Genomic DNA, 26,568 nt, shown 5'->3' with positions numbered 1-26,568 from the left:
CGCTGAGGTCCCTGATCGCAGAGGGGCGGTACTAGGTTAGAAAGGATGCAGGAACTGGGGCTCCAGAAGCACCTCTCCGCTCGTCTGGGTGTCTTCAGAGTCCCAGGTGGCGTCAGCCCTGAGCACATTGCCAGCCCTCTCACCTGCCTGCTTTTGTTCACTCACTTGCACATTATTCATTCCCTGGACATATACTTTGAGGGCTTCCTCTAAGCCAGGCCCTGGGTTATGCATCAGATTAACTTAAGACCAGACTTTTTCCGCTACCAGGAGCCATAGACTCCCTCAAGTTTCTGAACTGAGTCCTTTCCATTCAGTATCCAAACACTTAACTTGCTGCCTTTATCTCCAGGTTGCCTTGCTTGTAAATTTGGTTGAAAAACTCAACTTCCTAGTTAGGTGAAACCCAATTTCTATACAACTATTAAGGCCATCTAATGACTTTATTTTAAGAGAAACGAAATGTGTGCTCATGAGACAAGCTAGTGAACTAGTGCTTATGAAACATGGATGATAGGCTGGAAGGAAACCCACTCTGGAAAACTGTGGCTGAAACACAAGGACGACACACACACGTGCGTGGGCGCACACGCGCGTGCGTGTGTGTGTGTGACGGTGACGTCTCTCCCTCCACCATCCGTGGGGAACCTTGACAGTTCTGGGAGACCAGGCGTTCGCCATAGGCTGTGGGAACAGCAGGAAGCACATGACATTGGATCTGTAAGGGTGCCTCCACCTAATGCCACCACCGTCCTCCCAGCCAAGCAGAGCTCCAGGTTAGGACATCATCCTAACACGAGACAGCACAGTACAGTAAGGACACTCCTCTTAGCAGCTGGAAGCTGCCACTTTGGAAATCAGGTCCCACAGAGGGGCCTCCTTGCAGGTGTCCCCATAATTATGCATTGTCTTTATTTGTGTCTCTCTCTCCTGATGGAGGCTGAGCCTTTCCAGAAGGGGCTGGGTCTTAATCGCAGGGCTCTGTACCAGGTAAATGTTTGTGGAATGAATGAATGAGTGAATGGAATCACTAATTTCTCTGCCCTTTGCAGCCTCCCTTTAAGCTGAAACACACCGTTGGGGGCTATTTCCGAGTCACTGGAGAGATTCTTTCTGTAGCAGGGGGAGTCTACTTTTTTTTCCGAGGGGTAAGCATTCCTTCCAACTCCGTGAGTTTCCACTATCACCAAAACAAAACGTCAAGAGACTCACTCAGCGCTCACCCACTTTTTAATTCATCAGCCACATAATGGCCCTGATAGAGGAGCTTAGAGATGCACAGGTGAAGATGAGATCCCTCAGGCATTCACAGCTGTGGGAGGGTGCAGGTTTGCCCAGTGGGTCCCTGCAGACCCAGGGCAGTCATGCTTGAAGACAGGCAGTCAGGGCTCCCCACTGAATGTAATATTTAATTACAGAGATAGAGTGGAAGCCTATTAAGAGACAGGATCATGACTAGTAGTTGTTTAATTAATTGAAACAGCCCATTATAGCTCTGAATAATGAAAGAAATCTATATGTAAACTGGAACCATTTTAACTAAAAACTCAAACATGCATATTCCTTGGCCATTCTTCTAATATATGTGGAACCACTGTTGCATGTACAAAGGGACCTGAATGCAGAATTTGAGATTATTGTCATTTTTTCCTTTAATCTTTTTTTTTTTTTTTTGCGGTACGCGGGCCTCTCACCGCTGTGGCCTCTCCCGCTGCGGAGCACAGGCTCCGGATGCACAGGCTCAGCGGCCATGGCTCACGGGCCCAGCCGCTACGCGGCATGTGGGATCCTCCCGGACCGGGGCACGAACCCGCGGCAGGTGGACTCTCAACCACTGCGCCACCAGGGAAGCCGCCCCTTAATCTTTTTGATCTAAGCTACACCTCTTTTTTTTTTTTTTTTCAGTAACTCACCTTTAAGGAGTCTTTCCAAATCACTGGACTCTGTCTTCACAGAAACAACTGTTTCTGTTTATTTTCACCCTCCTAGTTTATATTTTAGTAAAGTACAAAGCTGCAGTAGCAAGTGCAGTGGGCAAAAAGCATTATTGGCAAACAGGATTAACCAGTGGGAGGGCAAGGCGGGTGTGGGTGTCCTGGAGGGGAGCATGCACCGTGGGCATCAGTCAGAATGTTTTCGGGGGGTGGAGAGCACTGGTTTATCCTGGGGAGTTAGTTCGGTGGAGGATGGTTAAAGAATTTTTACTGTAATTCAAACTTCTTTAAGAAAATTAGGAAGAAAAAGTACAAATTAAAAAGAAGGAACAAAATCACCCAATTCCATCATTCAAGCACAGCAATTAATAACATTTTGGTGGTTTTCCTTCCCATCTTTGCTTCTAGGTATAGCTGTAATTCCACTCTATTTTAAAAAAATCTTCCTGACCGAGTACATAACATTACCCCATTAGCCTGACCCATCCTGTTTCACTGTCTTCATTATCTTTGCTTTGATGCACTCCCATGGTCCATCGTGGCTCCATTTAGGAAGCATTCTGGGCGCTCACCATTTAACCTTTCCTGGGATCTTACTCTGTTTACCTGCAGATTCAATATTTCCTGCAGAGACGGCCATCACTGAAGACCTTATTTGTGGACAGCTACAGTGAGATGCTTTTGTAAGTGATACTGACTCTTATGCCTCTGTAGCAGATAGCATCTTTTGGGCATGAGACCTGGGGTTACAGCAATCAGCTCATTCTCACTCATTCTCTCACATCCGCTGGGCCTGGCACATAGTAGGGCTTCATAAACATGTTGAATGAATGATGGAAGGCACCCAATAAACGTTTGTCGGGTGAGGAATACTGAGGGTCCACTCTGTGCCAGGTATGTTCCAGGTGCTAGGGAATTTCTTTTAAATCTGGCACATCTGAAAATATGTCTACTATACCTTCACGTTTGATTGATAGCGAGGTTGGTTATAAAATTCTTCTAAAATTGTGAAGATATTTCTCCATTTTTTCTTTGCTTTCAATATGAAAGGCGACAAGTCCAAAGCCATTCTGATTCTGAATCCTCTTTTAAGACCTCTTTTGGTTTTTCTCTTCGTAAACCTATAGTATCTTCTGTTTATTCCTAGTGTTTGGAAACTTGATGTTTCTTGATGCAGATTTGTTTTTATCCAATATTCTGGGTACTTAGTGGGCTCTTTCAATCTCTAAATTTATGTCCTTTATTTTTTTGTATATTTTCTTGAATTATTTCTTGATCTCTCTTCTGGAACTCCTGTGATTTGTATATTGAAACTCCTGACTTCGTCCTGAACTAGTTCTTACATTTTTTCACTTGTGTTCTCTTTATTTTTGGCTCTTCTTTCTGGGAGGTTCAAATCAATTTTAATTTCCGTTCTTTCTAGTGAGTTTATTATTTTTGATATCATGTTTTTAATTCCTAAGTGCTCTTTTAAAAAAATTCTATTTGTTCCCCCCCCCTTTTTTTTTTTATAAGTTTATTTATTTATTTATTTTTGGCTGCGTTGGGTCTTTGTTGCTGCACACGGGCTTTCTCTAGTTGTGGCGAGCCGGGGCTTCTCTTTGTTGCAGTGCACGGGCTTCTCATTGTGGTTGCTTCTCTTGTTGCGGAGCGCAGGCTCTAGGCATGCAGGCTTCAACAGTTGTGACTCGCAGGCTCAGTAGTTGTGGTGCACAGGCCTAGTTGCTCTGTGGCATGTGGGATCCTCCTGGACCAGGGCTTGAACCTGTGTCCCCTGCACTGGCAGGTGGATTCTTAACCACTGCGCCACCAGGGAAGCCCGGTGCTTATCAATTTTTAGCTGCATTATAGTCTGGTCTAGATAAACAATTTGTTGGAGAATGTCCAAAGTCAATCTGTTGCATCTTTTCAATCTCCTATCCGGAGGGAAGAAGTCTAGCTGCCAGCTTCCTGAGAGCTGAGTGGAGAAGAGGGCTTTACGTAATGTCTTGTATAGAAATCACACAATCTCCTGTTTTGGGTAAAATACCAATGCTTTCTTGGGTGTCTGATGAAACCGGGTCCAAAGACCCTCTGCTTTATCTTCTTCAGAGACAACACCTCCACTCTTACTCACGTCAGGTCTCTTCACCTCCCCTCGAAAGCCTTTTGAGTTTCCTTGATGAAACGAGTTAGTTCTCAGGTCTCCACACTATGGATTTGGATTTGGCTTTCTTGGGTCTGCTAGGTCAGTTTCCATTTGTTCACTACGTCCCAGCTTCCAGAATTCTTAGGTGGGGACTCCATTTGCTTATGTCAGCTGGCGTCAGTTCTTATTTTGGCCAAGGGTCTGCAGATGCCGAGGAATAGATTTTCTTTGCAGCAGAACTCCAATTGACGAGCCAGTTTAAGGACACTAGTTTTCAGTACACTCACATCAGCACAGCGGTGACTTTTTGCTGGGTTCTCACACACAGATGGGAGGTTGGGTGGTCAGTGCAGGCTTCTGTGTTAATGCAGCTGTAGGGCGGGCACTTCCGGGAGGAGGCCATGATGAACAAGGAGACCTGGGACGAATAAGTAAAGAAGGGACCACTGAGCAGACCCTGTCATAGGATCGTCGTAGGATAATGATCATAGGATCATCCAGACGTCCTCCAGCCTGTCCAAGGCTCCGAATAGGGCAGCCCTCACCAGACTAAAGAGTGAAAGGACATCTTCCCTGGCTCCTCACCTGAGTTTGAGGGTGTGACCAGCAGACTCTACCTGTGGTTCTTTAAGAGAGCACAGCCTAGACCTCCTCAGAGGCCTAGGCCTCCTAGGTTCTCTGTTGTCTGTGAGGTTATTGTTCCCAGGGACTGGGCAGGGAGGCTATTGGAGCCTGTTTCTCAGCCTTTTTTCATTATTGCCTTTTTAGAAAATTTTTTTCCTAATTGCCCCTCCCATGAAATCTCCTACTGCAAATGTACTATATATGCGTTTATGTACTGTATTTGTATCTGTGTTTTGTGTGTAAAAAGGATAAGATTTTGCACATGCAACACCCCCTCCCCCTGCCCCCCGAACCGATTTTTGCCTCTTGGGAGCGATACTCCTCCCACTGAGACTCATGGGCTGAAGGAGGGAGGACAGCCATCCCCAGCTCACCCGTGGCCTGGGGCTGTGCCTCTGAGGAGAGGTCCAGGCATCTGGGGTCTTGTCTGTGAGGGTGCAGGCCCCCCGGTGCCCATGGACAGGGCTTGCTGTCCCTCCCCCGTCAGCTTCGTGCAGTCGCTGTTCATGCTGGGGACCGTCGTGCTATACTTCTGCCACTGCAAGGAGTACGTGGCCTCCATGGTTTTCTCCCTGGCCATGGGCTGGACCAACATGCTCTACTACACCCGCGGCTTCCAGCAGATGGGCATCTATGCTGTCATGATTGAGAAGGTGGGTGCCGGTGCCAGAGCGGTTCTCTGCAGAGCCCGTTTACCTCCTGAGTGTGTGGGACCCGGTCTGGGGAGTTGTTGTCTGGGGAGGTGCTGCTTTAAGACCCAGTTTTGCAGAGAATTCCCCAACAATGAGGCAATCTGGCCTTGACCCAGGTTTGGGGGGCTCCCCTGAAACTTGACCTGCCACATGCCAGGCCCCCCTCTCCCACCAGAAAAAGGCCCATGGGTGGGGGGCGGGGGGAGCTGTGGTGACTCCCTCATGACACCTGAGCTGAAAACCACCAAACCAAACCTACCTGTCTGTCCTCTGATTCCACTTGGGCTCAAGATGAGCCCCCAGGCCGATATAGTCCTGGTCCTTCCCTTGGCCCCTCCCGGGCCTTGATTTGCTTCTGACAAGCCTGCTCTCTCCCGCAGATGATCCTGAGAGACCTGTGTCGCTTCATGTTTGTTTATCTCGTTTTCTTATTTGGGTTTTCCACAGGTAACGGGCTTGGTCAGGGCTGGTGGGGGGCAGGGGGTCCCGCTGACCTCAGCTTCCTGAGGACCCTGCCGGGCTGGGTGGGGAGAGGCCCACCGGGGTGTGTGTCTGCAGGTGACAGAGCAGATGGACAGTGAATACACTGAAATAGTAGGAGAACTTAGAAATTGATTCATAAAAGATTTTAAGTCATTTTAGAGGTATGAAGTGCTGCTTACCTATAGTATAGCTGCATTTTGGCTCAATTAAACTTTTTAAAAATTTAGATGTTATTTCAGAAAAGCCACAAGAATAGTACAAATAACTTCTCTATAGTCTTTACTCAGATTCCCCAAATTTTACCACATTTAAAAAAATCACTTTCTCTCCCAGCTACACACACACATGCGCGCACGCGCGCGCACGCGCGCACACACACACACACACACACACACACACACACTACACCATACTTAAAAGAACAGAGTGAGTTGCAGACATGATCAGTCCTTTAGCGCTAAATACTTCAGTGTGTATTTCCTAAAAACAAGAACATTCTCTTACATAAACACAGCATAATGATCAAAATCAGGAAATCAATATCAATACAGGACTATTAGCTCATTTCCAGCCTTATTCAAATTTCACCAATTGTCCTAAAAATATCTTTTACAGAAATGAAAATCCCAGATCACACATTACATTCACTTGTCAAGTCTGTTTGGTCTCCTTCAGTTGGGAGCAGTTCCTCAATCTTTCCTTCTCTTTTGTGATCTTAGCATTTTTATTGAGTAAAGACCAGTTTTTACAATGTCTCTCAGTTTGTGTCTGTCTGATGTTTCCTCACAATTAGATTTCGGTATACATGTTTGGTCAGAATATCAGTGAAGTAATGTGTGTCTTCCTCATATCAGGAGTCCCGTGATGTCTGTCTGTCCCATTTCTGATGATAACTTTGTGGTTCTTTTTTTAGAATTGAAGTATAATTGATTTATAATATTGTGTTAGTTTCAGGTGTATAGCAAAGTGATTCAGTTACACACATATATGTATGTTTTTTCAGGTTATTTTCCATTATAGTTTATTACAAAATATTGAATATAGTTCCTTATGCTATACAGTATATCCTCATTGCTTATCTATTTTATGTATAGCAGTTTGTATTTATTAATCCCATACTCCTAATTTATCCCTCCCCTCTTCCCTTTCCCCTTTGATAATGGTTAAGTTTTGTTTTCTATGTCTGTGAGTCTGTTTCTGTTTTGCTTATAGATTCATTAATATTATTTTTTAGATTACACATATTAGTGGTACCATATACTATTTGTCTTTCTCTGTCTGACTTACTTCACTTAGTATGATATTCTCTAGGTATATCCATGTTGCTGAAAATGGCAATATTTCATTCTTTTTTTATGGCTGAGTAATATTCTATTGTATATATATATACCACATCTTCTTTATCCATTCATCTGTCAATGGGCACTTAGGTTGCTTCCATGTCTTGGTTATTGTAAATAGTGATGCTATGAACATTGGAGTACATGTATCTTTTTGAGTTAGAACTTTTGTTTTTTCCAGATATATGCCCAGGAGTAGGATTCCTGGATCATATGGTAGCTCTATTTTTAGTTTTTTAAGGAAACTCAATACTGTTTTCCATAGTAGCTGCACCAATTTACATTCCCTCTGGTGATGTTACCTTTGGTTACCTGGTTTTGGTAGGTCTACCAGATTTATCCGCTGTCAAGTTATTATCTTTCCCTTTGTAATTGATAAGTAATTTGTGAGGTGATGCTTTGAGACTGTAAATATCCTGTTTCTCATCAAATTTTCACCCAGTGATTTTAGCATCCACTGATGGTTCCCACCTGAATCACCTGATCCTGTGATGGTTGCCAAATGATAATTTTCTAATTTATTCTTTCTACGTTTGTTAGCTGGCATTCTATTGTCTGGAAGAGCTTTCCCTGCAGTAATGTAATGGAAGGGGTTTCCATTCTCCTACATTGATTTATTTATTTACATCAGTAGGGCCTCTTTGATTCTTTTGTGTGTGTGTGGATTCTCACTTTGTTAAGTGGGTTATAACTCCTTACTATTATCATTTCTTTTCATGCTCAAATTCTCCGAGAAATAGTCATTAGGGGTCCCTTGCAGCTGGCTCCTGTGCCCTTTTGACACACCACATCCTTTTCTTAGCAACTGAGTCCTGCTTTGATCCCCATCTGAGTCCTACTGTTACATGGTTCACGTGGTATCCTGTCTGGGAGTGATGGGCAGCTTTGACTGGAAGGGATCTCATAGGGATTAGTGTGGGCTCTGGCACTTGATCTGAGCCACAGGAGGGGATAAGGCCAAGGGGGTTATGCAGTAACCATGGGGCACAACTGCTACAGAAGCTCTCAGGCTCTGGAGTATCTCTCCCAAAGAAGAGTACAGAATGCAGCAAGAAGCCATTCTGATCTGAGCTGCTTAGCCCCCATGGTTCTGGAATGGGCTGGCTCTGGGCTACCCTCTAAGGGGCACAGGCAGACAAAGGTGTGACTGAGAAAGTAGATGCGGACCCAGGGCTGACATGTAAGGTTAGGCAGCTTGTGTACTGCACACATGTGACTGTATCACATTGTGCATATATATTTATTTTAGCATTTTTTTCCCCTAGCAGATGATGATAAAACTTTTCTATTAATAAAACAGTATATTATGACAAACTGATAGTTTTGAAGAAGGGAGTGCTTTTAAAAACAAAAATCACACAAAGGTTTCTCACAGCCAGGCCAGAGTTCCTGCCGCAGACCCATCCTGGGGGTAGTGGGTGTGCATGTTGGGGAACCTGGGGTCTTGGCTTCCATCCAGCCACATGTTCCCCATGCCCTACAGCGGTGGTGACACTGATTGAGGATGGGAAGAATGGCTCCGTGTCGGCTGAGTTGACGTCGCACAGGTGGCGAGGTCCTGGCTGCCGGCCGTCCGACAGCTCCTACAACAGCCTGTACTCCACGTGTCTGGAGCTGTTCAAGTTCACCATTGGCATGGGTGACCTGGAGTTCACGGAGAACTATGACTTCAAGGCTGTCTTTGTCATCCTGTTACTGGCCTATGTGATTCTCACGTACATCCTCCTGCTCAACATGCTCATTGCCCTCATGGGCGAGACGGTCAACAAGATCGCACAGGAGAGCAAGAACATCTGGAAGCTGCAGGTGGGTGCTTGGCGGGGTGTGTGCAGCACGAGGGGATCCCCTGCACGCTTTGGGGAGGGTGCAGAGAGCCTAGCCAGGCCGCGGGCTCAGGCAGCAGTCTCTCCCTCAGTTGGCTCCCCCTGGCTCCTCCCACAGGGGTCCCTGCCCAGGGTCACCAGCGGGTGTTTGCAGACTCTGTGTCTACTGTGGGCTGGGCAGTCCCTGCGGGGAGGAGATGGAGGGTTCAGCCCCACGGGGGTGCCTGTCGCAGAGGAACTCCATCTAGAGTGGGCACCAGAGACCAGACTCGGGAAGCAGCTAATATGGGATGGGCCCTGAGAGCTGCATCTTTGAGACACCTGGTCTACATCTGCCTTTCCAACTAATGATAAAAGCATCATTGTTATTAAGTAGCACTGGCTCTACACCAGGTACTGTTCTAAGTGTCTTACGTACATGCTCTCTTTAATCCTACAGTAATGCTACCAAGAGGGCACTCTCACTCTCCCCGTTTTTGGGTGAAGGCACGAGGCATAGAGAAGTTAGGTATCTGTGTCCAAGGTAGCCAGGACTCGGCACAGGCAGTCTCACCCCCGAGCCTCTGCTCTTAGCCACTATACCACGTTGCCCCTTTGTGAGCTCCTCAGGGGAGGAACTGGGGCTGGCACACTCCATGTAACTCATGGTTGCCCTGCCCAGACCCGGAAGGCACCAGCAGCGCCTGTGCAGGTCTGAGCTCCATCCATGGAATGTGCACCCGCCTGGCTGTGGGAACCAGCCTGGTAAAGAGGGTTCTGGAGGTCCGGCTCGGAGGCGCAGGGACGGGGAGAGACCCTGCAGACGCTGATCTTGGCAGGTGACACTGGCAGCCAGGGGCGGCTCCTGGATGAACCCTCTGCCCCTCTGCCCTTTGTGTCGTCCTGCAGAGAGCCATCACCATCCTGGACACGGAGAAGAGCTTCCTTAAGTGTATGAGGAAGGCCTTTCGCTCAGGCAAGCTGCTGCAGGTGGGGTACACAGCTGACGGCAAGGATGACTACAGGTGGTGTTTCAGGTAATTCCCAGGCAAGAATCAAAGCTTGGGGAACTTGGGGGCTAAGCTATGGATATTGGGACCCAACAGAATCAGCTGTGGGTACAGAGGCCTAACTCAGGGCTCACCTGTGGGCCTGGGGATTCACCCAGAGCCAGCTGTGGGTACAGGGGCCATTCCAGGGCTTAGCATGGGTATGGAGGACCCACCTGGAACCAACTGTGGGAACATAAGCCTTTCTCAGGGTCTCTTGGGCCCAGTCATGAACATAAAGGACTCTCCCAAGGCAGCTGTAGGTTCAGGGGCTGCCCTAGGGGTTGACTGTGAGCATAGGGGCCCCACCATAGATCCCAGATGGTGGGATCCAGACATGAAATACTGGTAAATGAGGTGTCCAGAAGGGGTCACCTAGCGATCAGGGTCGGAACCAGGAATCCAATCTTTAAAGTTCCTGGGTCCCACAGTGTGGTCAGAGAACTCATCTTCAGGGGTGGTGTCCAAAAGGCAGGCCCCTCTGCGCCTCCTCTCGCCAGCTGTGTCTCCCCATCCTGGTCTACGGGCGTGGCCTGCGGGGCGGGGAAGCTGGCCGTGGACCACCAGCTCCCTGCTCCCTCACCTCCTCCCCTTGCAGGGTGGACGAGGTGAACTGGACCACCTGGAACACCAACGTGGGCATCATCAATGAAGACCCGGGCAACTGTGAGGGCATCAAACGCACACTGAGCTTCTCCCTGCGGTCGGGCCGAGGTGAGGGGAAGGTGGGCAGTTGAAGCCTTGGGGTCCCCCACTCCTGGAGCAGCCCCAGGTGTCAGCCACCCACATAGTCATGGGCGCTCCCGTGCTCTCTCGCACGCCTGCGCAGCCCGCTGCTCCGTGTGCCCGTGCCCGCTAGCTCTGCACGCCCCCCCTGGTTGTCAGTGCCCCAGAGGAAGCCGTCAGCCCACGTCCAGCCTCTCCATGGGTGCCCTGTCTCCTCCTGCCCAGTCCTCACACCCAGCATCTGCCTTCAGCTCCGTGAGGCTTACGGACACAAACAGGGACTCTCACCCGGCCCAACACATCCAGGCAGGCAGAGGAGGGAAGAGTGGGAAGAGAAAATGTACACCTTGAACAGAGAAGCCCCGTGGAAAATCACTACCAGAAAAAGTCCTTTCATCATTAATAGTAAACATTTTAACAGTGGACATGAAATGAAAGGTCCAATGGAAGATATTTACCTAAAAATGAGGCAAACCTATTCTTATATTGAACACATTTTGAGTTATAATTACAACCCTGCACTAAGTCTGTTTTTTTTTTAAGTTGTGGTAAAATATATATAACATGAAATTTGCCATTTCCATCATTTTTTTCAAAGTGTACAATTTGGTGGCATTAATTATATCCACAGTGTTGTGTAAGCATCACCCTTACCTATTTCCAAAATGTTTTCATTCTTCCAAACAGAAGCTCTGTACCCATTCAGCAGTTATCTCCATTTCGCCCTCCTCCCAGCCCCTCTATTCTACTTTCTGTCTCTATGAATTTCCCTATTCTAGGTACTTCGTATAAGAGGAATCGCACAATATTTGTCCTTTTGTGTCTGACTCGGTAATGCTCCATTGAATGTATATACCATATTTTATTTATCCATTCATCTGTTCACTGACATTAGTATTGTTTCCACCTTTTAGCCTAGTGTGAATAATCCTGTGAACACTAGTGTACAAGATTCTTTTTGATTTCCAAATATCCAGTCTTTTGGGTGGTAGTAGAACTGCTGGATCATGTGGTAATTCTAGGTTTAACTTTTTTGAGGAGCTGCCAAATTGTTTTCCAAAGCAGCTGAGTCATTTTACATTCCCACCAGCAACGTACCAGGGTTTCATTTCCTCACCTACACTTGTTATTTCCTGTTTTCGTTTTGATTATAGCCATCCTAATAGATGTGAAGTAGTATCTCATTGATTTACATTTCCATAATGACTAATGATTTTGAACATCTTTTCATGTGCTTATTTGCCATCTATAGATATTCTTTGGAGAAATGCCTATTCAAGCCCTTTGCCCGTTAAAAAAAATTTTTTTTATAGGAGTTCTTTGTAACTTTCGGATATTAATTCTTTATCAGATATATGATTTGTCAATATTTTCTCCTATTCTGTGAGTTGCCCTTTGATGTACAAAACGTTTATTTTGATGAAGCCCAATTTATCTATTATTTTCCATTGTTGCCTATTCCTTTGGGGTAATATCCAATAAATCATTGTCAAATCCAATGTCAGGAAGATTGTCCCCTGTGTTGTTTTTGTTAGTTTTTTTTTTAAGAGTTTTGTAGTTTTAGCTCCCTAACATTTTTAAGTTGCTATAAACCTTGGACTGTTTCACAGAGTTCTGACTGCATTGGTTCTAAAGTTTCTGCCTTTTTAAAAAATGTTTTTGTGGAGGCATGGGTGTTTAGAGCTGCCTACTTTGCCAATTTGCTGATGTTGCTAATTCTTTTCTTTAATTTTTAAAAACAAATTTATTTATTTTATTCATTTATTTTTGGCTGCGTTGGGTCTCGGTTGCTGTGTACAGGCTTTCTCTGGTTGCGGCGAGCGGGGCCTACTCTTCGTTGCGGCGCACAGGCTTCCCATTGTGGTGGCTTCTCTTGTTGCAGAGCACGGGCTCTAGGCACGCAGGCTCAGTAGTTGTGGCTCACAGGCTCTAGAGCACAGGCTCAGTAGTTGTGACGCACGGGCTTAGTTGCTCCTCGGCATGTGGGATCTTCCCGGGCCAGGGCTCGAAACTGTGTTCCCTGCATTGGCAGGCGGATTCTTAATCACTGTGCCACCAGGGAGCCCAGTGTTGCTAATTCTTAGATGAACAAATGAATCAAGTGTTGATAGTTTTTTTTTTTTTTTTTTTGGCTCGCTCGGGGAAAGGGCATGATTTTTCAGGCAAACTTGCCTGTTAGCATGACACTGCGTGTTTGATATTGCTTCATAGAGAAGCTCATTTTTTTATATTTCACAAACTTTAAAAAGTATACTTTATTGAGATGTAATTTACATACAATAAAATGCACACGTTTTAAATGCACAGTTTGATAAGTTTTGACAAATGTACACACTCAGGCAACCACTACCCCACTCAAGATACAGAACATTTCCATCATCCCAGAAAGACCCTCATGCCCCTTTGCAGTCAATTTCACCCTCCCCATCCCAGGTAACTATCTAATTTCGATCAGTATAGATTAGTTTTATATCAGCTTTTGTTTACCTGAAAATGTTGATTTCATCTTCATGTTTGAAGGATATTTTCATTGGATATAGAATTCTAGGTTAACAGGGGTTTTTTTGTTGTTGTTGTTGTTTTTTTTTTTTTTTTTTTTAAAGAAGATGTTGGGTGTAGGAGTTTATTAATTAATTAAATAATTTTTGTTGTGTTGGGTCTTCGTTTCTGTGCGAGGGCATTCTCTAGTTGTGGTGAGCGGGGGCGACTCTTCATCGCGGTGTGCGGGCCTCTCACTGTCGTGGCCTCTCTTGTTGCGGAGCACAGGCTCCAGACGCGCAGGCTCAGTAGTTGTGGCTCACGGGCCTAGTTGCTCCGCGGCATGTGGGATCCTCCCAGACCAGGGCTCGAACCCGTGTCCCCTGCATTAGCAGGCAGATTCTCAACCACTGCGCCACCAGGGAAGCCCTGTTGTCATTGTTTTTAATTTTAACACTTAAACTGTGATTCTCTGCTGTCCTCTGGCCTCCATTGTTTCTGATGAAAATTTACCCATAATTTGCACTGCTGTTCTCCTGTCTGTAGTGTGTCTCCCCACTCTCCCCCCGCCCCCGCCCCCAACCCCAGTCCCGGCTGCTTTCAAAACATTCTCTTCATCTTTGCTTTTCAGCAGTTTGACTAAGATATGCTTAGGTTTGATTTTCTTTGGTTTTATTCTGCTTGGGGTTTGCTGAGCTTCTTGGATCTGTACATCAATATGTTTGGAAACTATATACACTTTGTTTTAGTCTCCCTATCTGCTCCTTTTACATGCATGTTAGACCATTTGATATTGTCCTGTGGGTTTCATTTGTTCATTCCTCCTCAATTTTTTTCTATTTCTCAAATTTGATAATTTCTATTGATCTGTCTCCAAATTCATTGACACTTTCCTCAGTCATCTCTAAACTGCTATTAAGCCCATCCAGTGAATATTACACTTCAAGTGTTAGGCTCTTGGTTATGGAATTTCTATTGGGGTCAGTTTCTACTGACTGTTTTTTTCCTGGCTGTGAGTCACATTTCTTTGTTTCTTGTGTGTCTAGTAACTTTAAATTGTATACTGGGCATCGTAATAATATGTTGTAGAGACAGTTAATTGAATTTTTATCCTAGTTGGCAGTTCAGTTACTGATGAATCACCTTGAACTTGTGTAGGCTTAGTTTTAACCTTTATTGTGGGAGGCCTGTGGAAATTCCAAGGTATTTGCCAATCCCATCAAACTTGTAGGACTCAACCTCCAAACTGTTTCCACTGTGGATCTTGTCGGGGCTTGGTTAGAGACTTTTTAGGGTGGGTCTTGAGTAGATCTTACTTTAGTGTGTGTACAGTAAGTAGGGTATTTCTGGTATTTTAGCTTGATCCTCAGAGTAGAAAAAGGGTGGTGAGGAAGTCTCTCCACTCTCTGGGCTGGATCTCCAATATCCCTCAGTATGGCTCAACTTCTGGTGTCTCTGTCCCACTTTCAACCCCATAGCATCTGCTGTCTGAGAAGCCTGTGCAAGTACAGCCCAACTGTGAGCCAAGGACTTGGGGGGACCCCACCCCAAAGACTTCTGGACCTCTACCCCTACAGCTCCCTTCTTCCTCGTCTCCTGCACCCTGTCCCACAGATTCTAGCTGCTCCGGCTGCTCAGAGGCACGGCCACTTCGGCTGCTCCCTTCTTCCTTAGCTCAGAGGCACTGCTACACTCTGCTTAGACTCCAGCTTGCTGCACTGTAGTCTGAGAACTTGTCCCTAAGCAATACGTTAGGGCGATCACAGGGCTCACCCTGTGAATCTCACTTCTCTCAGCAATTGCAGCTTCTCAGTCTGTTGTCTTATGCCTGAAGACATTTGCTGCATGTATTTTGTCCAGTTTTATGATTGTTTATAGCAGGATGGCTAGCCCAGTACTAGATACTCCATCAGAGCTGGAAGTGGAAATCTATTTTATTAAGAGGCTTACTTTTGGAAAACTACTCAAGGGCTTCATCAGTGTTCCCAAGGGCCTTCTGCAGTCCTATACTTTCCCCACAAGTTTCATTAGAAGCACTCCCCGTGTCATGTCATAACACTTATTATCTCTTTTTCGGTTGTTAACTGGTCCAGCTTCACCACAGAGCCGTTCAAAGATGGCTTTGCAAGTGATTTGAGTAGTTTTCCAACGTTGCCCTCATTGATTTCATGAAACCACACACCTTTTTACAAGATTTGCTGTTTCACTTTGCAGTTGATTTGCACTGTGTTTGCATGACATTGTTGGCTGTTTGAGGCATCGCACGTTCACTGTGCTATTAATAAAGACATTGATCCAGTGACAGGGATACACACACACTCATGTTACTTGGGGAGGGGCTAGGAGATGGTTAGAGGATCCCTGGTTTCACACCTATGCTTAAGTAGGGAGTATTTCCTGAGGATTTTGCTTTCCTATACAACCTCGTAACAGTGGAAACTCCCATAATGAATAATCAGATTATTCAGGTAACAGGGAACTCTCCCCACCCACGTAGCACTAGGGATTGGGAAGGCGTGAGGGAGCGCAAGAGAGAAAAGGCAGGGAGGAAAGTGGTCAGTAGCTGAGCTAGGGAGAGCACGTGAGGGGGTCTTCGTATCAGGACTGTGGGAAGCAGGCACTGGGAGCCCCATGCCTGCTTTGAGGGCCCAGGGACTGGAGCTGGGCCAAGCGGTCTCTGAGGAGGGGTATCCCCACCATCCATCCAGCCAGAAGATGGTATCTTCAGTGAGCACCTGGCCTGTCTCCCCGTGGAGGCTTCCTGCTTCTATGCCTTCCCTGAAACATCCTCCTGGTGCTTGTATCAGGCTGTGGTGAACGGGGGCAGGCCAGTGTCAGCCTGCGGGCCCAGGGGAAACCCGAGGCCTGGAGAATTCAGCTGGGAGGTCACAATGGGCCCAGCCTCCCACATTCCTGATGCCTTTGGGATGTGACCAGTGCAGGACACCAACAGAGGAGCCTGAATTGTGGCCTGAGGGCGAAAGGTGTGAATTTAGGCTGGTTTTCTAGAAAGATCAGACCCAAGATGGCCAGCCAGAGGCAAGCAGAAGGAGAGCACGTACAGCTGTTCCTCTTGGCTGTCACTTCTCTGAGGTTGCTGGGGGGAGGGAGGGGCTGGAGATCGCTCTGGGGGTGACAGTGGGTCCTCCTCAGGGGCTTCCTGGGATTTCAGGCCGCACATGAGAGCCCACTTCAAGGCCCAGTGTCACCATGGTTCCCTTGGCATTGTTCCCAATCTGCTATTCCCTGGTGGGGCTTGAACCCCAAATCCTCATTCTTTGGCTGGGGTTCATCACCCTGCAGCTGACCTGGTGTGGAGCTGCTCCCAGGGCAGCCCCAGCATTGCTCTCCCTCCCACATGGGCAGGGAGGAAACCGAGGCTGAAAGCAGCACCGGAAAATCCTGAGGCCACAAGCAAGTCAGGGTGGGGTCGAGGAGGAGAATTTAGGAGCTGCCAGAGCAGATGAGCCTCCTCGATCAGGTGAGGAAAGAGGAAATGGCACTGATCCCTGTGTTCCGGAAGCACCGATGTGCTTGTGCCCCCTTTTATCTGGAGGGTGGTAAGGCCAGCAAACGACTGTTTGGTATCGTTTTGCTGCTTCCAAAGCAGTAATAGTGTTTCATCTTTCAGCTGCAGGGAGGAACTGGAAGAACTTTGCCCTGGTTCCCCTCTTAAGAGATGCAAGTACTCGAGAAAGACACCCTGCCCAGCCTGAGGAAGTTCATCTGAAGCACTTTGCAGGGTCCCTCAAGCCAGAAGATGCCGATATCATCAAGGATTCTGCTGCTTTAGGGGAGAAGTGAGGGACCACACAGGGTGCTCTCAACCCTGTGGGCCTTAGGAAAGCCCACTGTCTCCGGTAAGAGGGTGTGTAGGGGCCACCAGTGATGCCTCAGCAGCCTGGCCCTACCGGCACCCTCCTCGCAGGCCCTTTCCTAGACCGCACGGAACAAGCTGCAGGAGGCATTGCTGGACGCACGGGTAGAGCTAGTCACGCCACCCTCACTGTCCCCAGCTGACTCTCCTAACACCAAAGGATATTGCTTTCCTGTTTTTACTGACTTTATCAAACATGGCGAATGAGAAATCGCCACGTGCATGTACGCGATGCCCCAGTTTCCTTTGATTTTACATTCCTGGGAGTGAAAGGCAGCGATGCCCAGGGAAACACCTTTTAGAACAAAACACTTCTTTGAGATAAAATGCCTAAGCCCTTGTCTATTTTGTCCTTAATATCTCCCCTGTCCAGAGTGGTCTGGGGGTGACGATGTTTGCTCCTCCGAGAAGGTGGGGGAACCTGGCCCCATTCCCAGCTCTGCCAGGATCAGGTGTTTCCGGAGTGACTCCCTCCTTCTGTGTGATCCATCGCAGTTCCAAAAATATTAGCTCTATCGCTGTTCAAATAAAAGTACAGAACCATGTTCCAGAGCCACGTGGCAAGAATTTTTTTAATGATCTTCCCTCTGTAGTGGCCATAATCCTGCTCGCCTACGGTGATACCTACTTCCACCTCTACCCATCCTGCCATCCATCAGATAAGTACAGAAATAAATACATCTGTCATATCAAGTGTGAACTCCATGTCAGTCATTGAGCCGGCGTAGCTCATTGGCTCCGTGTGTTCTGTGTGTGCACATGTGTGTGTGTGTGCGTGTGTGTACTACCTTGTATGGCTAGGAGCCTCTGGTCATGCTTTAGTTGTTACCCGTGGGTGAGGGCACTCCTGCATGCATACACCTACAATAGTTAGCAAACTGTGGGCCAGGGACCAAGTCTGGCCCGCCACCTGTTTTGGTTAACAAACTTTTATTAGAACACAAGGCAACCTTTCATTTCTGTACCGTCTCTGGCAGCTTTCATGCTACAACACAGAGCTGAGCAGTTGCAAGAGACTGAATAGCTTGCAAAGCCTAAACTATTTCCTTTCTGGCCCTTTATGGAAAAGTTTGAGGATCCCTGCTTTACGGACTAGAACGTAAGAAAGAATGATTTAGAAAAGCCCTCTGTCCCAAACACTGGCGGGTTTTGTTATGTCTGTGGCGTGTGGAATGAGCTGCCTAGTCGTGAAATTGTTGGATGTTGATTCCCAAGATGAAGGATGACATTAGCTGCGGCCGGGCTTCAGCCCTTTTGTGAGAAGTCTATCCGGAGGGAACACTGGGACCCCCTCCTCCAAGTTCTCCAGCAGCACGTCTACCTCCACACACAAGCCCAGCAGAGGATCCTGAGTCTGGTTGACGAAGCGGCCAGGCGTGTAGTGAGCCATGGCCAGACCATGGCAAATGAGCATAGCAGAAGAACACCGACGGCTAGAACGAAGGGAGTGTTTATGTGATGTGCTCCATGTTCATTATCCTGTAAGCCTCCTAATTGCCCATGAAGAGCTATTATTAGCTCCATTTTATAGATGAGAAAACTGAGACTGGAACAGTTAGTAAGTTTACACAGCGAGGAAACAGCAATGCCTGGGTCCGACCCCAGGCAAATGTGACTCCAAAGCCAGAACTTGACTGTGGTGCCAGATTGCATGGCAGAGAACGGGCTGGGGCATGACAGCCTAGCCCAGGGTTGGAAGGGAGACGTGCGGGCTTCTGCTTCCTGTTTGGGTTTGGGACTCCTTACTTTACCCGTAGGCCTTCCTCAGAAAATGTGCAGACATTAGATATTTTCAAATGTCTGCAAATTGGATCAAACCTCCAAACTCAGCGCTGGAAGGAATCTTGTTGGTGTTCTTTTGTAAAATGAATGATTACAACCTTTGTGTAAACCCGGGTTGTTTAAAGGAGGACACACCTGCAACTAGCTTGGTCTTTTTTATCTGTCGCTGTCTCTTGATCTCTCTCAGTTCCCATGTCCTCCACTCTCCATCACTCGGAGGCAGCATGAGTCACCACCCAGAATCCCTGATGGGCGGGCTGCTCAGCTCTGCTAAACCAGGGACAGCTGTGGCCACTGGGATGCAGACGGACCCGCTGCTGACCATTGGGTGGGTCTGCTCAGGCCTGAGGCTGCTGATGGAGCTCTGCCTGGCTCCTGGTCCCCCCTCCTTGCTCACTGCACCAAGTGGGGCATTTTCTAGAGCAGGTCAAGAGATCGGCCCCTCCCTGGCTGCACCCCCTCCCCCGAGACCCCTCCTCTCCCTTCTCCCTTCTCCTTCCTGGAGGAGGGGGTACCTGTGGGCCTGCATCTCGGGCCTGATGTCTGCAGGGCTTGGGAGGTGTGTGTGTTGGGGGGGGTCTTCTCAACACTTGCCTGGTGTGTCCCCCCTAAGGGGTCAGGGCTGACTCAGTGGCCTGGGGCCACTCAGTTGGCTGCAGCTGGACTTGAGTTTAGATGTTGCCCAAGATCGTCACCACAGCTTGAACGTGCCTGTGTCTCTTGCCTCTGAGTGCCTGCTCCGTGGCTCTCCCCGTGTAGACTGTCCTCCCTCCTCCCAAGTCCAACCCAAATGCCCTTCTCTGAACCCCTCCCCCACCTCCCATTAGAAGCACTTCCTCCTCCTGGGCGGCTTGAGTCCTCTCTGTCCTTGTAACCTGTCCCGTGGGGTTACAGTTCCTGCCCGAGCCTGGCTGCCGCGTGGCTCACAGCTCCTTGAGGGTAGAGACCACTTTCCCCAGTTCGGAACCTCACGCTGGCCCCTGGCTTCCCTGCCTGGCTTCCCACTGTAGGCTCTCATGATGTGTTGGATTCAATAGGACTGAATGCAGACCAGCCCCTGCTCCACACACAGCAGAGGGGGCTCCCTTTTCTCCTTGCTGGGCACACTGTATACCTTTGGGTGGGAAACAGAGGCCTTCTTAGCCAGCCTGGCTATTGAGAAAATGTGCTAACACAATGCAAAATACAGATGCCAAGATTGGGCAAGAGCCTCACCCTTAGGGCTCAGAGGCAGTCAGCCCAAAGCAAGCAGGGAGGGGTGAGGGGCTGAGTCAGGAGGGGCAATTAATGGAGCAATAGAGGGCGGACTGTGTTTGGTCCAACACCTGGCTTTAATGAAGTTTCAGGCAGTGATGGGATTGCGATGTGCGCTTAGGAACTTTGAGGCTCCTTTGACTTAAACTGCAAAAGCAGCCCCCTACTTCACCCACACCTGAAGCCTGTTGGCCCCGGAGCCTGGTTTTCTGCCCCTTACTGGCCACAGGTGGGAAGCCTTGAATGGGGACTTCTTCTGTCTCTGAGCGGACTTGATCCCAGACTTTGAAGGACGGAAAACAAGTCTTGGGGGTGGCCATTGTGAGGTCAACCAGGCCAGCCCTGGGCTGTGGCGTTGCCTCCCAGGGGTCGGGGCTGAGCACTCGACCATTCATTTGTCCCGCCTACCAGCAGGATCTCTGACTTCTCACAGCATCCTTGGGAAGCAGTTATTATGAGGCCCATGATGGGAAGCATCAAATACAGTAAAGGGAAGCGTTGGGACCAAAACTTCAGGCTCAGCACCTGCTGCCTCCCCTGCCTTCTCCTGGGCCGGGGTGAGGCTGCCCTGGGGGTGTGGGGCTGACTCAGGCAGGGCAGGTGGGCGGTGGGCGGGCGTGGCAGCTGTGGCTGGTGGGCGTGGCCTGCCTGACATCAAGGGCAGGTGACCCAGCAAGTTCTGCCTCTGACGCCTCATTCCAGCCATCCCTCTGTCTCTGATGAGAGCCTCTCACCACCTCAGCTACAATCCTACTGGGGGGCCTTGGGCCCCTACACATGCGGTGATCTGAGAACAACCACTGCCACCTGGACCTCACCAGGTGAGTCTTGCCGAAGAGGTAGCCAGTGCCCTCCAAGGCCGCAGGGTGCCCAGAGCGAGGACCTCAGGTGTCCCTCTGCCAATTGGCCTCAGGGGAGGGCTGGGGGGGAGCTTGGGTCTCTAGCAGGGAAAACAAAGCTGAACGTGAGCTCTTGGCCACAGGGAGTGTGTGAGAGCACAGGATATGATGGATGTGGGAAGCTTTCCCCTCCCCGAGGTTTGGGGATATTGGGGTGCGAGGACAGTCGTAGCTGCCCAGGGCAGAGGTGAGGCTCCTGTCACTCCCACAGGCCCCAGGGACGTGGCTCTCCAGGGCAGCAGTGTGATGGGAGCTCAGGATGGGATGAGATGGCCCCAGAGCTGGAGACGGACAGGGCCCAGGCGGCTCATAGGAGCTGAGTCAGCAAGCCCTGGACGGAGGGTGGGCCCTGTGGCCCCCCGGCCTGGTCAGTCTCCCAGGAAAGGCCACTCCAGTCAGTACCAGGTCTTGGGAGGCACTTCCCAGGTGAGGACGCCCAATCCCAGATAGAGTGAGGGCCAGGCCTGCAAGAGAGTCCAGCAGGTGGGAACGCAGGTTTATGGCGTGACTCAGGGAGCTAATTAGAGCTGCTGCAGCCCCCGACCAGAGTTCTCTGACCCCCTCCTGCTCCAGCAGCCCAGGACTGTCCCGTACTCACCAGGCAGGGCAGAGAAAATGGAGCAGCCAGTGGTCATGGATGAGAGATGTAGGGGACCATTCAGCCCATTTTTCAGAAGGGAAAACAGAGGCCCAGGGAGCGGTAAGGGACAGGCCCTCCATCCCTCTCTTCCAGGGTTGGCCCAGCCCAGCCTCTAGCCCCGCAGGTCATTTTGGGCTGAGGCAGGTGGTAAAGGCAGCCATCCTTATTAGGCTGTGACTGTGGATACGGCCTGGGGCCTGTGTGCTGAGAATCCTCTCCCAATAGGATGCTTAAGGCCTCCTCAGAGCTCCCTAACTCCAGGTGCCTACACGCCGGGGCACCCCCTGATGACTCTCCTCTCCCAAGATTGCTCACGTTTAGTGGGGTGGGGCGCGCGGGCAGAGGGAGGAGGCTCTCCCATTTCCAAGTCTCACTGCAGTCTGCAGACAGCCAGGTCCAGACACTGCCTCCGGGGGGCTCTCCTATTTGGGTCAGGATCACCAATGGCCCAAGCTCCACCCAGAAGAAGAGGTGGGCTCTTCTTATGGAAATCACCGCCCCGCACCCCTGCCCCGGCTCCCTGTGACTCTGAGGGAGTTCTCGGAGGGTGGCTTAAGCTGAGAATGGCCCCCGCTCACTGCAGAGTCACCTCCTGTCCCCACAGCCCTTTCCCCTGCCCACCTCTTCCTCTATGGCCAGCCCGCCTCCCCGCTGGCCCCCACGGCAGCCTCGTCCTGGCCTCTGGTCTCCTCCATCCCCCTTGTGCCGTCTCCTGTAGGACCTGGGTCCCTCTCACGCCCCCGCTGTCCCCAAGTTCAGCCACAGCTCCTACTACAGGCCCAACCTCTTCCCAAGCCTCTTACCACCCACGGGTCCAGCCACACCAGCTCCTTGCCACTCGCCAAACTTTCTTGAGCCCTGGTCTTTGCTCAGGCTGTCGCCTCTGCCTGGACAGCCCTGCCTCCAACAGAAAGCTCGAAGTTCCCCTCAGTCTCCTTGGAAGACATATCAGTTCCTCTCCCCAGTACCTCCCTCCAAGCCCCGCATGGGGTCCAGCCCTTACCGAGCATCAGTAAAGCAGGTCTGGACAGAGGGGGCTGGGGCTCAGCTGCTCCCTCCAGGTGGACAGATAGCCACATAGCTTGTTATACTCGGCTTTGGGGGGGAGAAAGATGATCAGCGTGTTAGTGGCAGAGAGCACCAGGGGGTGAGAAATTAAAAAGCCGGAGCGGCCTGAGGCTGTGTTACTAGGAGCATAGTGTCTAGAGGAAAGGAGGTGACAGTCCTGCTCTGTCGAGGAGAGTTCTAAACACAAAACCTGAGAGGGACGTTGAAAAAGCAGAGCTAATTCTCAGGAATCCACCTGGAGATTGGTGGGGCTGGAGAGGATGTCTGGAGAGAGGTCAAGGGCATGGTGACCTCTACCTGGAAGGTCTGCTGGGCTCTCCTAGGACCCAGAGGAGCAGGGGTGCTGAAGCGGGGAGCAGGGGAAGCTGCGGGGACAGTCTCCCTGTCCCTGAGAAGGGGTGGTGGCCTGGGAAGGCAGAGTGAGCTCCCCGTCCCGGGGGTATAAGCAGGGGCCATATGGTGCTCCATGGGGGTCTGAAGCTCCTTTCTGTCCCTTCAGCCTGAGCATCTGTGCTGTGGTTGTGTTCCAGCCATGGATGCCCACCTGAAGGAGATGGTGCCTCTCACGGGCAGAATAGCCACTATGCCCAGTGGGAACGCTGCCATCCTGCAGGAGAAGAGGCTGGCAGAGATCACCCCCACCAAGAGGTAGGACCAGCAGGTTCAGGGCTGGGTGCTCTGCTGTGAGGGGCACAGGAGGAGCCTGGCACCCACCTTCAGGGACCCCTTGCCTGGGGTGGACCTGAGAATCTCAGTCTCATCTGGGGTGGCCTGGTGCCCAGCCAGGTATAATGGGGGGTGTAGGGGGGACAGCACTGCATACTCTGGGGTTGAGCTCGGGAGGTTAGTATGACTGGAATAATCAAGGGAGGCCTCCCTGGGGGCCCAGGGGCACCAAGGCAGAAACATTCAGAAAGGCTCCTGGGGGAGGTGGGGAGTTGCTGGAGCCCGAGATGAGGAGCAGAAAGATGGGTGGAAATTCCAGGTAGCAGGGACCCCCTACAGCATACATTTTTCAAGTCCACTGGGGGCTTTCATATCCACTGGGTGCGTAGCCAGGTAATTCAGGCTCTCCAACCCCGCCTGTGTAAGAGGGACACCAGCCACGGCACCAGCCCACAGAGTAACAGTTAATTGCAATTGTGCCGACAACGTGCTCGGCACGGCGCATGTTGGCACTGATAATGTTTTGTTACTTTGAACTTTGTCTTCATTGTTGTCGTTGTCACTGGCATGCCCCAGGGCCCCTGGAAACTGCACAGGGCTGGGACAGTTATGACCACTTCCCAGTTGAGGACACGGAGGTGGCGGGAGCAGAGAAAGTCCTTCTCCGGGGTCACAGCTGGCCCCTGAGCTGTCTCCACCGCAGTCCCCGCCTGAGACGGTTCGGTGTCCCTCAAGCCTGAATGCCCCTCCTCCAACCCCGCGGCACTTCCCTTGGACCCGGGTGGGCCCCCGGGGTCTAGGTTGGCCCATTTGCCCTGCCTCTTCGGCCCCTGTCCCAGGCCCCTTCTTGGGCCGAGGTGAGCCGGGTGCTTTCCCTTCTCTTGATTTGAGTAGAAATTGCTGAGGCCTTCTGTGCACGAGGCGGGCGGCTGGGCCCAGGCTGGGCAAGAACACCTGCCCCTGTTCACAGTCTGGATGGTGAGGGGCCCCCCAGGGAGAAAGTGGGGAGTGGCCTGGAGAGAGGGTGAACTAGGCGGGGCCGGGCCTGAGGAGGGGCAGGTCATTCTGATCCTGTGGGCATGTCGTTGAGGAGCTGCTGTTACAGTGGATGGTGGCAGGTGGGCAGGAACCAGTGAGGAATCCCATGGGATTCCTGGGGAGGATGAGGGTGTCTTTGGGGGGATAAGTCCCACCAGGGCTGGGTCTTGGCAGTCAGTTAAGGACATTGGACAATTGGGGGTAGTGGGGAGCCATGGAGGGATTTTGTGTGAGAGGGAGGGCATGGCAAGATTTGCATTTTAGAAAGGATACTCTGGGTGATCTGTGTGGGTGATGGATTGGAGGGGAGTCTGTTGTGACTATTGCCCAGGTGATAGGTGGTGAGCCTGGCGGTGAGGGATGGAGAAGCAGGCACAGATCAGAGAAGTATTAGGATAGTGGAGTCTGCCGGATCAACTCTGGGAGGGGAGGGAGGAGGACCAAGAGACATCCCCTCCTCCGGCGGGGGGACCTGGAGGGGTGATGGGGCCACCTCTGACATGAGCACTTCAGAGGAGCAGGAACAAGGGCAGGAGGAAGGAGCCAAGTTCAGGTGTGAAATGTTGGCTGAGAGGTTCCAGAGGCTCATTCAGGTGGAGGCTCCATCCTGGAGCGCAGGAGAGAAAACTGGGTGGATGTGGAGACCAGACAGGTGTCGGGGGCCCATGTGGGAAGCCCGGGTCTGGGAGGGCTTGTCTGGGCAGTAGCAGAGATATCTTGGGTCTAAGCCACCAGCACTGCCCTCCTGCCTCCTTTCCCCCTTCCCTCCCCTCTCACTTTCCCAGGGGAGGTTTGGACCTCAGAGAAGGACTGAGGACAGAGTTTCAGGAAAATCCCAGATTCTTCCTGCAGTTGGGCTGCCCTTCTGAGCCCATCCTGGCTCATGAACTTAGTTCCAGGGTCAGCTCTGCCAACGGCCCCCGCCCAGCTAAGGGCCTGGTGTGAGGTGTGACCTTTGTCTCATGAATCGGTGGTCCCTTCTCCTTCCCAAGGCTCTTTGAGGGACCTCATGTGCCTACTTCTCCCCAGACCCCAAAGGTTTGGGCAACTCCCTCAGAACGGAGTATAGGACTCAGGTTTAGAAAGAAAAAGAAAAGAAAATATTATATGTCAGAAGGCAGTTCTGACCACTGAGGAAATATGTACTAATGGGGGAATTGAAGGCAGCAAGAAATCTAGATTGGGGAGAAATTTCTGGACCTGGAGCTTTTTCTGAAGCATCATGCCCCTCCCTGTGAGTGGCTGCTATGGTTACCTCCCCCTGGGCGTCACCTTGCCCAGGGACACAGACACAGGCCATGAAGGCTGCAGAGGCACTGGCCTTGAAGCTCAGAGCACTTGGGCTTTTCTTTGCACAAAGTAGGAGAGATAAGCTCCTCCCCAGGCCTGAGTCCGCCTGGGGATTGTTCTCTGCCTTCAAAGGAACAGAAATGCAGGAGGAATTGTACAGAGCTGTCTGTCTGCGCATCTGAGTTAACAACACCTAGGTGGTGGTGCCTTTCTGGCTGGGTCAAAGTAGGAATAAACAAACAGCACCTGCTGCAAGTTAGGAGCCAGGATATCACCTGGCCAAGACCTTGCTGTCTGCTCATGCTGGTGGATGAGACGTGGCACATGCAGTGGCAAGTAGGGCAGGCAGGGGACAGGCCCTCGTGGTCTAGCAGCTCCCTGTCCCAGGAGTTAGGTCCTTACATAGCTGGGTCCTTTCCAGCTCAGCTCTCACCATCCACCTTCCCAGCCACTGAAGTCCTCCTTCCTCAGTCACAGCCCTCAACTTCCTGTTGAGGGATGCAACCTCACAACTTTTACAGTTTAAGGGTGTGTTGGTCTGTCTGATTATTGGTCTCTCCATCTATCATCTATCTACCCACACAAGTATTCATTCCTCAGACAGTTATCCATCCATCCATTCATCCTTCCAACCATCCATCATCTACCTATCTATTCATCCGTCCACTCATGTGTCCAACCAGCCATTCTTTTTTCCACTCATTTATCTTTCACCTATCCATCCTTACACTCAGCCATTGTTAGGTCTTCTGAGCGTCACGACAAATGTTGGGTTCTAGAGAATTAGGACGATGCAAT

General features: G+C 50.2%; 3 protein-coding genes across 11 annotated transcripts in view; 2 read left to right on the top strand and 1 right to left on the bottom strand.

Moving 5' to 3' along the window:
• The window catches only part of TRPV1 (transient receptor potential cation channel subfamily V member 1), a 34,435-nt gene extending 16,628 nt beyond the window's left edge, over positions 1-17,807 (top strand). The window contains exons 10-17 of the mRNA XM_049702097.1: positions 1,053-1,148; positions 2,547-2,617; positions 5,174-5,339; positions 5,759-5,825; positions 8,685-9,007; positions 9,913-10,040; positions 10,651-10,766; positions 16,888-17,807. Of these exons, the coding sequence (XP_049558054.1) occupies positions 1,053-1,148; positions 2,547-2,617; positions 5,174-5,339; positions 5,759-5,825; positions 8,685-9,007; positions 9,913-10,040; positions 10,651-10,766; positions 16,888-17,060 (1,140 nt within the window). The 3' untranslated portion in view covers positions 17,061-17,807. The remainder of the gene's footprint in view (positions 1-1,052; positions 1,149-2,546; positions 2,618-5,173; positions 5,340-5,758; positions 5,826-8,684; positions 9,008-9,912; positions 10,041-10,650; positions 10,767-16,887) is intronic.
• Positions 1-26,568, bottom strand: part of RAP1GAP2 (RAP1 GTPase activating protein 2) — a 445,551-nt gene that overhangs the window by 108,445 nt on the left and 310,538 nt on the right. The window lies entirely within an intron of this gene.
• Positions 20,835-26,568, top strand: part of TRPV3 (transient receptor potential cation channel subfamily V member 3) — a 31,821-nt gene continuing 26,087 nt past the window's right edge. For 6 of the 9 annotated variants that reach the window (XM_012531979.2, XM_033423221.2, XM_033423220.2 and 3 more), the window contains exons 1-2: positions 20,835-20,990; positions 23,276-23,424. In XM_012531979.2, the coding sequence (XP_012387433.1) occupies positions 23,309-23,424 (116 nt within the window). In that variant the 5' untranslated portion in view covers positions 20,835-20,990; positions 23,276-23,308. The remainder of the gene's footprint in view (positions 20,991-23,275; positions 23,425-26,568) is intronic. The other 3 variants (XM_004267036.3, XM_033423219.2, XM_033423218.2) reach the window with 2 other exon arrangements.

Source organism: Orcinus orca, chromosome 19, assembly GCF_937001465.1.
Source record: "Orcinus orca chromosome 19, mOrcOrc1.1, whole genome shotgun sequence".
In the NCBI taxonomy this organism is placed as follows: Eukaryota; Metazoa; Chordata; class Mammalia; order Artiodactyla; family Delphinidae; genus Orcinus; species Orcinus orca.
This window is presented reverse-complemented; position numbering and strand designations above follow the sequence as displayed.